The sequence below is a fragment of the Procambarus clarkii genome, chromosome 33, assembly GCF_040958095.1.
Source record: "Procambarus clarkii isolate CNS0578487 chromosome 33, FALCON_Pclarkii_2.0, whole genome shotgun sequence".
NCBI lineage: Eukaryota > Metazoa > Arthropoda > Malacostraca > Decapoda > Cambaridae > Procambarus > Procambarus clarkii.
In genome coordinates this window covers 37,896,179-37,909,451 of record NC_091182.1, presented here as the reverse complement: position 1 = coordinate 37,909,451, position 13,273 = coordinate 37,896,179, and the positions used below count along the sequence as shown (strand labels likewise).

The 13,273-nt window shown below is 50.8% G+C and overlaps 2 protein-coding genes across 2 annotated transcripts in view; both read right to left on the bottom strand.

Moving 5' to 3' along the window:
• Positions 1 to 8,346, bottom strand: part of LOC123765214 (uncharacterized) — a 33,512-nt gene extending 25,166 nt beyond the window's left edge. The window contains 1 exon segment of the mRNA XM_045753684.2: positions 7,660 to 8,346. Within this exon segment, the coding sequence (XP_045609640.1) occupies positions 7,660 to 7,832 (173 nt within the window). The 5' untranslated portion in view covers positions 7,833 to 8,346.
• A 28-nt stretch (positions 8,347 to 8,374) lies between these two features.
• Positions 8,375 to 13,273, bottom strand: part of LOC138370810 (cuticle protein 79-like) — a 43,917-nt gene continuing 39,018 nt past the window's right edge. The window contains exon 2 of the mRNA XM_069335414.1: positions 8,375 to 8,647. Within this exon, the coding sequence (XP_069191515.1) occupies positions 8,375 to 8,647 (273 nt within the window). The remainder of the gene's footprint in view (positions 8,648 to 13,273) is intronic.

Below are 13,273 nucleotides of genomic sequence, written 5' to 3'. Positions count from 1 at the left end.
CAGACCTGTCCCCTGAAGCCCATATCAAGAGGATAACATCAGCGGCATATGCCAGGTTAACTAACATAAGAACGGCCGGCCTTTGTGTAAGGAATCTTTCAGAACATTATATACCACATATGTCAGACCAATTCTGGAGTCTGCGGCTCCAGCATGGAGTCCATATCTAGTCATGCATAAGACTAAACTGGAAAAGGTTCAAAGGTTTGCCACCAGACTAGTACCCGAGCTGAGAGGTATGAGCTATGAGGAGAGACTACGGGAATTAAACCTAACTTCGCTGGAAGACAGAAGAGTTAGGGGGGACATGATCACCACATTCAAGATTCTGAAGGGAATTGATAGGGTAGATAAAGACAGGCTATTTAACACAAGGGGCACACGCACAAGGGGACACAGGTGGAAACTGAGTGCCCAAATGAGCCACAGAGATATTAGAAAGAACTTTTTTAATGTCAGAGTGGTTGACAAATAGAAGGCATTAGGAAGCGATGTGGTGGAGGCTGACTCCATACACAGTTTCAAGTGTAGACATGATAGAGCCCAATAGGCTCAGGAATCTGTACACCTGTTGATTGATGGTTGAGAGGCGGGACCAAAGAGCCAGAGCTCAACCCCCGCAAACACAACTAGGTGACTAGGTGAGTACACACACACACACACACACACACACACACACACACACACACACACACACACACACACACACACACACACACACACACACACACACACACATACACACACACACACACACACACACACACACACATGTTAATGACTTGTTTACAGGAGTAGAGTCCAACATGTCGATGTTCGCGGATGACGCAAAGTTGATGAGAAGAGTTGTGACAGATGAGGATTGCAGGATCCTCCAAGAGGACCTGAACAGGTTGCAAAGGTGGTCAGAGAAATGGCTACTGGAGTTCAACACGAGCAAATATAAAGTTATGGAAATGGGACTAGGTGATAGGAGACCAAAGGGACAGTACACAATGAAGGAGAACTGGCTACCTGTGACGACGCGAGAAAGAGACCTGAGCGTGGACGTAACACCTAATCTATCTTCTGAAGCACATATAAATAGGATATCGACAGCAGCGTACTCTACTCTAGCAAAAGTTAGAACATCATTCAGAAACCTAAGTAAGGAGGCATTTAGGGCTCTTTACACTGCCTACGTGAGGCCAGTCTTAGAGAATGGCGCCTCATCATGGAGTCCCCAACTGAAGAGACACATAAGGAAACTGGAAAAGGTTGAGAGGTTTGCAACGAGACTCGTCCCAGAGTTACGAGGGAAGGGGTATGAGGAGACCCTGAAAGAACTGTGCCTTACAACACTAGAAAAAAGAAGGAAGAAGGGGGGACATGATAGGAACGTATAAAATAATTAGGGAGATTGATTGAGTGGACATAGATGAAATGTTCACACGGAATAGTAACAGAACGAGGGGACATGGGTGGAAGCTGGAAACTCAGATGAGTCACAGAGATATTAGGAAGTTTTCTTTTAGCGTGAGAGTAGTGGAAAAATAGAATGCAATTAATTTAAGGAGCAGGTTGTGGAAGCAAATGCTATTCATAATTTTAAAACTAGGTATGATAAGGAAATAGGACCGGAATCATTGCTGTTAACAACCGATGGCTCGAAAGGCGGGATCCAAGAGTCAACACACACACACACACACACACACACACACACACACACACACACACACACACACACACACACACACACACACACACACACACACACACACTAAAGACGGGACACATTACCTCACAGTGTGGGAATAAGGTCCGTGTGTAAGCCACATGAACCTCCCCCATTACACCCCCCACTGATCTATATTGTGAGCTGTGGCGCCATTCATACTGGTGTTGAAGGGGTGAGGGGCTGCTGTGGGTGTGGGGTAAGGTACCAGTGGGTGTGGGTAGGGGCAGCTGTGGGTGGGGTAGGGGCAGCTGTGGGTGTGGGGTAAGGTACCTGTTGGTGGGGGGTAAGGTACCAGTGGGTAGTGGGGTAAGGTACCATTGGGTGTGGGAAAAGGAACCTGTGGGTGTGGGTTTACCTGGCACCCTTGGGCATATCTCACAAGCATGCCCAAGGACAGCACGGAACACGGCTGGTACGTCATGACGATATCACCCGATTCGTAGCTGGTCGTCTGAGACAGCGAGGGTATGAGGTGGTGAGGGAGGTGCGGATACCCGATGGTGGGACCTTTTGCAAGTCAGACATCATTGCTTGCAAAAGTAACGAGGCCATAATTCTAGACACCCAGGTCTCGGCTGACGGCTTTCCACTCTCCCGGCCACACCAGAGCAAAGGTGACCGGTATGGCACCCCCGAGATCCTTCAGTGGGTTAGGGATTATACCGGTGCCAATGCAGTCTCTGCCTCCTCAATTACCTTGAATTGGAGAGGCGGGTTCTGCAATGAGAGTGCCCGTGTTCTTAAGAGGTTGGGCTTGACCAAAGGAGATTTGGAGATCTGTTCCGTCAAAGCCCTAACCTGGACGTACTCGATTTATCGTATGTGGTCCCAGAGCACGGGGAGGGGTTGATAATGATCACCCCTGGACATGGGCATAGGTGAACTTCCCTTGTGCCCCGAATACCCAGAAGTGACTAGGGTGAGTGGATTCCGGCTAAGGTTACCGGACGTCATCTTGGGGTACCACTTCCCCAGTGGCTGATTTTGGAGATGATGAGTGGCTTGACCGAACCCGTGAGAGGATAAGCTACGGCTGGAGAGACACATGCGTGCATGTTCCTTTTACGCTCTACGGGGACTTGACTTGTTCAAGCCAGGCTTGCCTCCCCCGTGGTATATCTTTTCCATGCACGTATGCCATTAAACGTGATCGTCTCCTGCAGGAGACGTTATTCATTTATTTAGTGACATGCCTATTTTATTTTGTTTCATATTATATTTTTAATGTCATTCTTCTTTTTTATGTATCTCCATGTACATTTATTTTTCTTTTTGTTTTGTACACAGTAGGCCACAGCATGAGTTTTAGTTTGTTTTAGTTGTAATGTGTTTTTTAGGGTTACTGCTGCGGGGCCTTGCGGCCCATGCCTTGTGGCTGGGTCGTGGGGCTCTATAGCTAGATCAAAACCCTTTTCCTCCCCGAAGTGGCGAAGGGAGTAAAAGGGGACAATAAAAAATACCAGTAGGTGCGGGGTAAGGTACCTGTGGGTGTGGGGGGTAAGGTACCTGTGGGTGTGGGGGGTAAGGTACCTGTGGGTATGGGGGGTAAGATACCTGTGGGTGTGGGGATAAGGTACTAGTGGGTGTGGTATAAGGTACCTGTGGGTGTGGGGTAAGGTACCAGCAGGTGTGGGGTTACACAAGGCTGAAAGAGAGACCGCAGGGCACAGTTTAACCTGAGTCAAAGCTTGTATAATAAGAACAAATCTTTGGCGGCGGCGTATGTCCTCTCCGGAGACTGGAGGGTTACACCCTCCGAGGTGGAGCCTGGTCGCCTCTTTGAGTTCTGGGGGAACCTCTTTTCCAGGCCCTCGCCGCTGGACCACCGGCCTATGGAGCGCGGCTCTGGTCCTGCCGTTCAGCAATTATTAGAGCCTATATCACCAACGGAGGTCTAGAGTGCTCTACGGACAAGTATGGTCTCAGCACCCGGGCCTGACGGAATAACTACGCGTCTCCTCAGGTCCATACTGATCAGGGTGCTCACTAAAATGTTCAACTCGCGGCTAGCTAGCCGCTCCCTGCCACGTCCTTTCTGAGCGTGAAAAACGGTGCTGATAGCTAAGATTCCTAGGCCAGAAACCGTCCCCCCCCCCCTCACACTATCGCCCATCACCATGTCTTCTACGATAGTGCGGCTGTTTCATAAGATCGTGAACAGCCAATTTTCTCAAACTATCAGGATCGACGGGAGACAGAAGGCGTTCATCCCTGAGGATGGATGCGCTGAAAACCTGGCGATCCTAGATGCTCTTCTGGCTGAGGCCCGAGCGCTGAAACATCAGCGCTGAAACTTGCGTTCCTCGACATGAAGAAAGCTTTTGATAGCGTCTCTCTTGCGGCCATCGATCGGGCCATGGAGCGCAAGGAAATCTCTAAGCCTCTTAGGGATTATATTATGTCGGGCTATGATGGCGCCTCGACTATCATAACCAGCCAGAAGGAGAAATCAGGGGTAATCCCTGTGACTAGGGGAGTCAAACAGGGCGATCCCTTGTCCCCATTTCTTTTTAATTTGGTGATTGATGAGGCAATCACCAATGCAAAGAAGCTGGAGCTGAGGATTCGTCAGGGGGAGAAAAAGGTGTCAGTACTAGCGTTTGTGGACGATCTGGTCGTGGCAGCGGAGACGCCGGCTGGCCTTCAGAAACTGATAGATATTATATGTGACACATTGAGTGGCGCTGGCTTGAGGATCAACACGGGAAAGTGCCGATTACTGAGCCTACAGATCGATGGCAAGCGCAAGAAGTGGTATCTCGCCTCGCAAACGAGGTTCCATGTCGAGGGCGCTGCCATAGACTCTATTGGAATCACTGACGAGTATAAGTATATGGGTATTCTCGTCGTTGCCGGTGGCAGGGCCCTCTCCTATGGCTCTGTTTGAGGAGGGCATTATTAACATCCCACAGGCCTCCTCAAATCCCAGCAGGGGTTATACGTGTTGAGGCATCACCTCGTTCCTAAACTGAACCACTGTCTGATTGTGGGTGAGGTATTTAAGACTCAGCCAGCGAGAATCGACCGGAGGATGAGGCAAGCTATTCGTAGCTGGCTCCGTCTATCGTATGACACCCCGAATGCGTTCTTCTACACTGACTGAAAGGACGGTGGTCTGGGGATGCCCGAATTTGCCTCTTCAATCTGGCTACATAAGAAAAAGCGTTTCGGCAGTCTTTTGGAGTCGGCTGACTCAACAGTCCGGGCAGCGGCCCTTCTACCGGTTATCCAAGATAAGATGCTTCGGTGGATGGGCCTGGCCTTGATTGGGGGTGAACGGTAACCAACAGAGCCGAGTGCTCTCAGACATGGCGGGAGCGACTCTACCGGACGGCCGATGGTGCTGGGCTGAGGTCCTCGTGTAAGGTTCCCTCGTGCCTGGGACCCGCCTCGGTCCCAGGCCTTGGTTCCAGGCATCTCGTCCAGCATCCGCATTTTGAGCGGTGGTGAGTTCGCTCACGCAGTCCACGTGAGGGTTAACGCTTTGGCCACGCCGTCCAGGGCCGCTAGGGGACACCCAGGTGCCAGTGGCATGTGCGATACATGCAGGAAACCTGGCACTCTTGGGCATATCTCACAAGCAGGCCCGAGGACGCATGAAGCACGGGTGGTACATCATGACGATATCACCCGATTTGTAGCTGGTCGATTGATACAGCGAGGGTTAGAGGTGGTGAGGGAGGAGGGAAGGGTCCCACCCGATGGTGGGACCCTTTGCAAGGCTGACATCATTGCCTGGAAAGGGAACGAGGCCATAATCTTAGACACCCAGGTCTCGGCTGACGGCTTCCCACTCTCCCGGCCACACCAGAGCAAGTGTGATCGATAACGCACCCCCGAGATCCTTCAATGGGTTAAGGATTATACCGGTGCCAATGCAGTCTCTGCCTCCTCAATCACTTTGAATTGGAGAGGCGGGTTCTGCATGGAGAGTGCCCGTGTTCTTAAGAGGTTGGGGTTGACTAATAGGGACATGGAGATCAGTTCCGTCAAAGCCCTAACCTGGACGTATGCAATTTATCGCATATGGTCCAAGGCATGGGAAGGGGTTGACAAAGATCACCCCTGGACATGGGCATGGGTGGTCTTATCCTTGTGCCCCGAATACCCACGAAACAACCAGGGTGAGTGAACTTGGGCTAAGGTGCCGGACGTCATCTTGGGGTACCACTTCCCCAGTGGCTATTGTGGAGATGCTGGGTGGCTTGACCGAACCCGTGAGAGGATAAGCTACGGCCGGAAGGACACATGCGCGCATGTTTCTTTTACGCTCTCCGGGGACTTGACTTGTTCAAGTAAGGCTTGCCTTCCCCGTGGAATTTATTTTCCATGCGCGCATGACAATTAAGGTTGGTCGTCTCACCTTGAGACGTTATCCATTCACTTTTTTGGCATGCCTAAGCCCTTATGTTTATTTTATTACATGCTATATTTTAGTATGTATCTTTTTTATGTCTATGTGTATTTTTTGTTTCTTATGTTACCATCGTAGGCCATACATGCATTTTAGTTGATTTTAGGTATAATATGTTTTTTAGGGTTGCTGCTGTGGGGCCCAAGCGACCCATGCCCTGTGGCTGGGCCGCTGGGTTCTTTAGCTAGAACAATACCCTTATCTCCCCAGAAGTGGCAGGGGAGTTAAGGGGACTAACAAAAAAATGCCAGTGGGTGTGGGGGTAAGGTACCAGTGGGTGTGAGGGTAAGATACCAGTGGGTGTGGGGGTAAGGTACCTGTGGGTGTAGGGGTAAGGTACCAGTGGGTGTGGGGGTAAGGTACCAGTGGGTGTGAGGGTAAGATACCAGTGGGTGTGGGGGTAAGGTACCTGTGGGTGTAGGGGTAAGGTACCAGTGGGTGTGGGGGTAAGGTACCAGTGGGTGTGAGGGTAAGATACCAGTGGGTGTGGGGGTAAGGTACCTGTGGGTGTAGGGGTAAGGTACCAGTGGGTGTGGGGGTAAAGTACCAGTGGGTGTAGGGGTAAAGTACCAGTGGGTGTAGGGGTAAGGTACCAGTGGGTGTAGGGTAAGATACCAGTGGGTGTAGGGGTAAGGTACCAGTGGGTGTAGGGGTAAGGTACCAGTGGGTGTAGGGGTAAGGTACCAGTGGGTGTGGGGGTAAGGTACCAGTGGGTGTAGGGGTAAGGTACCAGTGGGCGTAGGGTAAGATACCAGTGGGTGTGGGGGTAAGGTACCAGTGGGTGTAGGGGTAAGGTACCAGTGGGTGTAGGGGTAAGGTACCAGTGGGTGTAGGGGTAAGGTACCAGTGGGTGTAGGGGTAAGGTACCAGTGGGTGTAGGGGTAAGGTACCAGTGGGTGTGGGGGTAAGGTACCAGTGGGTGTAGGGTAAGATACCAGTGGGTGTAGGGTAAGGTACCAGTGGGTGTAGGGTAAGATACCAGTGGGTGTGGGGGTAAAGTACCAGTGGGTGTAGGGGTAAAGTACCAGTGGGTGTAGGGGTAAGGTACCAGTGGGTGTAGGGTAAGATACCAGTGGGTGTAGGGGTAAAGTACCAGTGGGTGTAGGGGTAAAGTACCAGTGGGTGTAGGGGTAAGGTACCAGTGGGTGTAGGGTAAGATACCAGTGGGTGTAGGGTAAGATACCAGTGGGTGTAGGGTAAGATACCAGTGGGTGTAGGGTAAGATACCAGTGGGTGTAGGGGTAAGATACCAGTGGGTGTAGGGGTAAAGTACCAGTGGGTGTAGGGTAAGGTGCCAGTGGGTGTAGGGTAAGGTACCAGTGGGTGTGGGGGGTAAGGTACCAGTAGGTATAGGGGTAAGGTACCAGTGGGTGTAGGGGTAAGGTGCTAGTGGGTGTATGGTAAGGTACCAGTGGGTGTAGGGGTAAGGTAGCTAGTGGGTGTGAGGGGGGGGTAAGGTACCAATGGGTGTGAGGGTAAGGTACCAGTGGGTGTGGGGGTAAGGTACCAGTAAGGAGGGGCGACGTACCTGTAGGGGGGCTTGCTGTTGGTGGGTGGTGAGGGCGGGGTGGAGGAGTCTGCCTGCACCAGCTCGGGCAGGTCACTGGCGCCCTCCAGCCAGTTACCAGTCATGAAGGCTCCTCTGGCGTTGAGACGCGGGAGCCAGTCCATGGCTGTCAAACTCTTGTTCAGCTCCGCCATGGCTCTCACTCTGTAGGGGAAGGTCACGCTAGTTAGTGGTCACTCTGGGGGTAAGGTCACTCTTGTTAGTGGTCACTCTGGGGGTAAGGTCACGCTTGTTAGTGGTCACTCTGGCGGTAAGGTCACTCTTGTTAGTGGTCACTCTGGGGGTAAGGTCACTCTTGTTAGTGGTCACTCTGGGGGTAAGGTCACGCTAGTTAGTGGTCACTCTGGGGGTAAGGTCACGCTTGTTAGTGGTCACTCTGGGGGTAAGGTCACTCTTGTTAGTGGTCACTCTGGGGGTAAGGTCACGCTTGTTAGTGGTCACTCTGGGGGTAAGGTCACGCTAGTTAGTGGTCACTCTGGGGGTAAGGTCACTCTTGTTAGTGGTCACTCTGGGGGTAAGGTCACTCTTGTTAGTGGTCACTCTGGGGGTACGGTCACTCTTGTTAGTGGTCACTCTGGGGGTAAGGTCACCCCTGTTAGTGGTCACGGTGTGGGAAGGTCACCCCTGTTAGTGGTCACGGTGTGGGAAGGTCACACTAGCGTCAATAGTCACCATTCTAAGGGTCATTATAGGTATAACACACAAAGGTAACCATTAGGGAGGCACTTGCCATTACAATGACTGGAGGCGAGGCCATTACAATGACTGGAGGCGAGGCCATTACAATGACTGGAGGCGAGGCCATTACAATGACTGGAGGCGAGGCCATTACAATGACTGGAGGCGAGGCCATTACAATGACTGGAGGCGAGGCCATTACAATGACTGGAGGCGAGGCCATTACAATGACTGGAGGCGAGGCTGCATATCCACACACACCCTTAACTGTCTATGTGGATCAATAACATATCTGGTAATCGTGATGTTAACTACTGACTTTATCCATGTTATTTTAACATTCAGTTAATGGCTGAACACCTGAAGTTCATCATTTTAGATGTTAAACGTAGTTCATAAAGTAATATAATACCTGTTATGTAAGAAAAACTTCAGGAATATTTTTGGATCAATTAGTTGACAGTGAGAGAAATATTGCAGCCTCCTTGTTCCTGTCTGTCTGTCTGTCTGTGACTGACAGTAGACACGTGACTCGCAACAGATGTCCCTCGGAATGTTCTGGAACACTCACACACTCGCTTTCCCGGTTCGAGTCTCCTGGAGTCTTTCCTGGTTCGAGTTAGAGAAACAAGTCTCCTAATCTACCTTGGCCTATACACGAAGTTATATTAATATTATTATATATTTGCGAAAATGCTGTTTCCTAAGAACAGAAAAATTGACGAATGCGGGTTTTGGGGTAGGCTAGGCTAGGCTAGGCTAGGCTCGTTCAAGTGGCGGTTCTTCCCAAATACCCATTACCGATTTAAAATTTCTGTATTTTCAAAATTATTATTTTCTCAAGATAATATTATTATATTCTTGAGTGTGTTGAACAATTAGCCTAACTTAGGTTAGGTTAGGTGTTCAGGTTTCTCTGCAAATTATTTGTATTTCCAGAACTTGGATGATGCATTCAGTAACCTGTCCTTAGGCGAGGCTCGTTAAAGCGGCAGCCACCACCCCCTGATGCATTTTTAACGTACTGTGTATTAAAGAAAAGTTTGTTCTCATATACAATTTAATATTCAGACGATGAGTCACAAGTCGTGTGATAGAAGATAAGAGAGGATATATCTAATCATCCTACTGATTGGTCTTCTTGTAAAATAATCTTGCCTGCCTCTGCTCTTCACAGACGCCGTCTTGTCGAAGCGGCTCTGATACCCAACATGAACCTGAGTCCTGGCTTTGTTGCTGTTGACTCTTCCCTCTCACAGTTCCGACTCAAATGCTCCAATCTTCTTGCCAAACGTGACCAGACTTAAGCTCTGTCCCTGTTGTTTATTCCTACCGTCTCTTATTCTCATCCCCTTCTTTACCGTTCCACTTATTCTTGCCTCTTTCTCTTACCTGCTCCTCACCTTTCATCTCTCTCTCTTTCTCTCTCTCTCTCTCTCTCTCTCTCTCTCTCTCTCTCTCTCTCTCTCTCTCTCTCTCTCTCTCTCTCTCTCTCTCTCTCTCTCTCTCTCTCTCTCTCTCTCTCTCTCTCTCTCTCTCTCTCTCTATCTCTCTCTGTCTCTCTCTCTCTCTCTCTCTTAATTTATTTATTAGTCTGTACGTTACTCTCTTCTTTATGGGCTCACTATAGTCCGAGCTATATGCACATTTCGTTTTGAGAAGCTGAATCTGAAACAACAACAACATACTCTCGTCCATCACAAGACTTGATATTAGTCCCGGGACGGACCTAAACGTCGTGGCTTGGATATCATAATTTAATATTATTATGTTTTAGCTGTACCCGGCCACGCATTGCTGTGGCTCAGCAACGCATGCACGTTGCTGAGCCACAGCAACCTTCCCCTGTCCCCCAGTCCTCCCCATCATTTTCCATTCCCCTTTCCCCTCGTCCCCACCATCCCAAACTCCCCCGTCCCCTCGTTCTCCCTACCATTACCCCCTCCCAAGTCCGCTCGTCCTACCTACAATCCCTCACTCACGTCCCCTCGTTCTCCCTACCATTACCCCCTCCCAAGTCCGCTCGTCCTACCTACAATCCCTCACTCACGTCCCCTCGTCCTCCCCACCATTCCCCACTCCCTCGTCCATTGCATTCCCAAATGATCTGATGTATGCGAATGGAACGTTGTATCAAAATTTCAAAGCAATCGGTGAAGAACTTTCGGAGACTAGTGATTTTGAACACAGGAACACTTAAATTTTTTATTGATGTAGATAGTTTGCTGTATAGGCAGGGGAAGGTTAGGTTAGGTGGGTGATTAGGTTCAGTTGGCGAGTATTGGTATTTGTGGTACGTTGGTGAACTCTACCTCGGAGTGTGGTGGTGGTGGTAGTTTACCTGGGAGTGTGGTGGTGGTGGTAGTTTACCTGGGAGTGTGGTGGTAGTTCACCTGGGAGTGTGGTGGTAGTTTACCTGGGAGTGTGGTGGTAGTTCACCTGGGAGTGTGGTGATGGTGGTTTACCTGGGAGTGTGGTGGTGGTGGGAGCAGTTTACCTGGGAGTGTGGTGGGAGCAGTGTACCTGGGAGTGTGGTGGTGGTGGTAGTTTACCTGGGAGTGTGGTGGTAGTTTACCTGGGAGTGTGGTGACGGTGGTAGTTTACCTGGGAGTGTGGTGGAAGCAGTTTACATGGGAGTGTGGTGGAAGCAGTTTACCTGGGAGTGTGGTGGGAGCAGTTTACATGGGAATGTGGTGGGAGCAGTTTACATGGGAGTGTGGTGGGAGCAGTTTACCTGGGAGTGTGGTGGGAGCAGTTTACCTGGGAGTGTGATGGGAGCAGTTTACCTGGGAGTGTGATGGGAGCAGTTTACCTGGGAGTGTGGTGGGAGCAGTTTACATGGGAGTGTGGTGGGAGCAGTTTACCTGGGAGTGTGGTGGGAGCAGTTTACCTGGGAGTGTGATGGGAGCAGTTTACCTGGGAGTGTGATGGGAGCAGTTTACCTGGGAGTGTGGTGGGAGCAGTTTACCTGGGAGTGTGGTGGGAGCAGTTTACCTGGGAGTGTGGTGGGAGCAGTTTACCTGGGAGAGTGGTGGGAGCAGTTTACCTGGGAGTGTGGTGGGAGCAGTTTACCTGGGAGTGTGGTGGGAGCAGTTTACCTGGGAGTGTGGTGGGAGCAGTTTACATGGGAGTGTGGTGGGAGCAGTTTACCTGGGAGTGTGGTGGGAGCAGTTTACCTGGGAGTGTGGTGGGAGCAGTTTACCTGGGAGTGTGGTGGGAGCAGTTTACCTGGGAGTGTGGTGGGAGCAGTTTACCTGGGAGTGTGGTGGGAGCAGTTTACCTGGGAGTGTGGTGGGAGCAGTTTACCTGGGAGTGTGGTGGGAGCAGTTTACCTGGGAGTGTGGTGGGAGCAGTTTACCTGGGAGTGTGGTGGGAGCAGTTTACATGGGAGTGTGGTGGGAGCAGTTTACCTGGGAGTGTGGTGGGAGCAGTTTACATGGGAGTGTGGTGGGAGCAGTTTACCTGGGAGTGTGGTGGGAGCAGTTTACCTGGGAGTGTGGTGGGAGCAGTTTACATGGGAGTGTGGTGGGAGCAGTTTACCTGGGAGTGTGGTGGGAGCAGTTTACCTGGGAGTGTGGTTGGAGCAGTTTACATGGGAGTGTGGTGGGAGCAGTTTACCTGGGAGTGTGGTGGGAGCAGTTTACCTGGGAGTGTGGTGGTGGGAGCAGTTTACCTGGGAGAGTGGTGGGAGCAGTTTACCTGGGCGGTGCAGCGTCGTGACTCATTACTAACGACCAATTTTCTCGGCCCCGGATGTGACTCACTCATCCTGACCCAGTAGAGGTCACCCTGTGACCTTACTGACCCAATAGAGGTCAACCTGTGACCTTACTGACCCAGTAGAAGTCACCCTGTGACCTTACTGACCCAGTAGAGGTCAACCTGTGACCTTACTGACCCAGTAGAAGTCACCCTGTGACCTTACTGACCCAGTAGAGGTCAACCTGTGACCTTACTGACCCAGTAGAGGTCAACCTGTGACCTTACTGACCCAGTAGAGGTCAACCTGTGACCTTACTGACCCAGTAGAAGTCACCCTGTGACCTTACTGACCCAGTAGAGGTCAACCTGTGACCTTACTGACCCAGTAGAGGTCAACCTGTGACCTTACTGACCCAGTAGAGGTCACCCTGTGACCTTATTGACCCAGTAGAGGTCACCCTGTGACCTTATACTGACCCAGTAGAGGTCAACTTGTGACCTTACTGACCCAGTTGAGGTCAACTTGTGACCTTACTGACCCAGTAGAGGTCAACTTGTGACCTTACTGACCCAGTTGAGGTCAACTTGTGACCTTACTGACCCAGTAGAGGTCAACTTGTGACCTTACTGACCCAGTAGAAGTGAACTTGTGACCTTACTGACCCAGTTGAGGTCACCTTGTGACCTTATTGACCCAGTAGAAGTGAACTTGTGACCTTACTGACCCAGTAGAAGTGAACTTGTGACCTTACTGGCCCAGTAGAGGTCACCCTGTGACCTTACTGACCCAGTTGAGGTCACCCTGTGACCTCTACTGGCCCAGTAGAGGTAACCCTGTGACCTTACTGGCCCAGTAGAGGTCACCCTGTGACCTTACTGACCCAGTAGAGGTCAACCTGTGACCTTACTGACCCAGTAGAAGTCACCCTGTGACCTTACTGACCCAGTAGAGGTCAACCTGTGACCTTACTGACCCAGTAGAAGTCACCCTGTGACCTTACTGACCCAGTAGAGGTCAACCTGTGACCTTACTGACCCAGTAGAGGTCAACCTGTGACCTTACTGACCCAGTAGAGGTCAACCTGTGACCTTACTGACCCAGTAGAAGTCACCCTGTGACCTTACTGACCCAGTAGAGGTCAACCTGTGACCTTACTGACCCAGTAGAGGTCAACCTGTGACCTTACTGACCCAG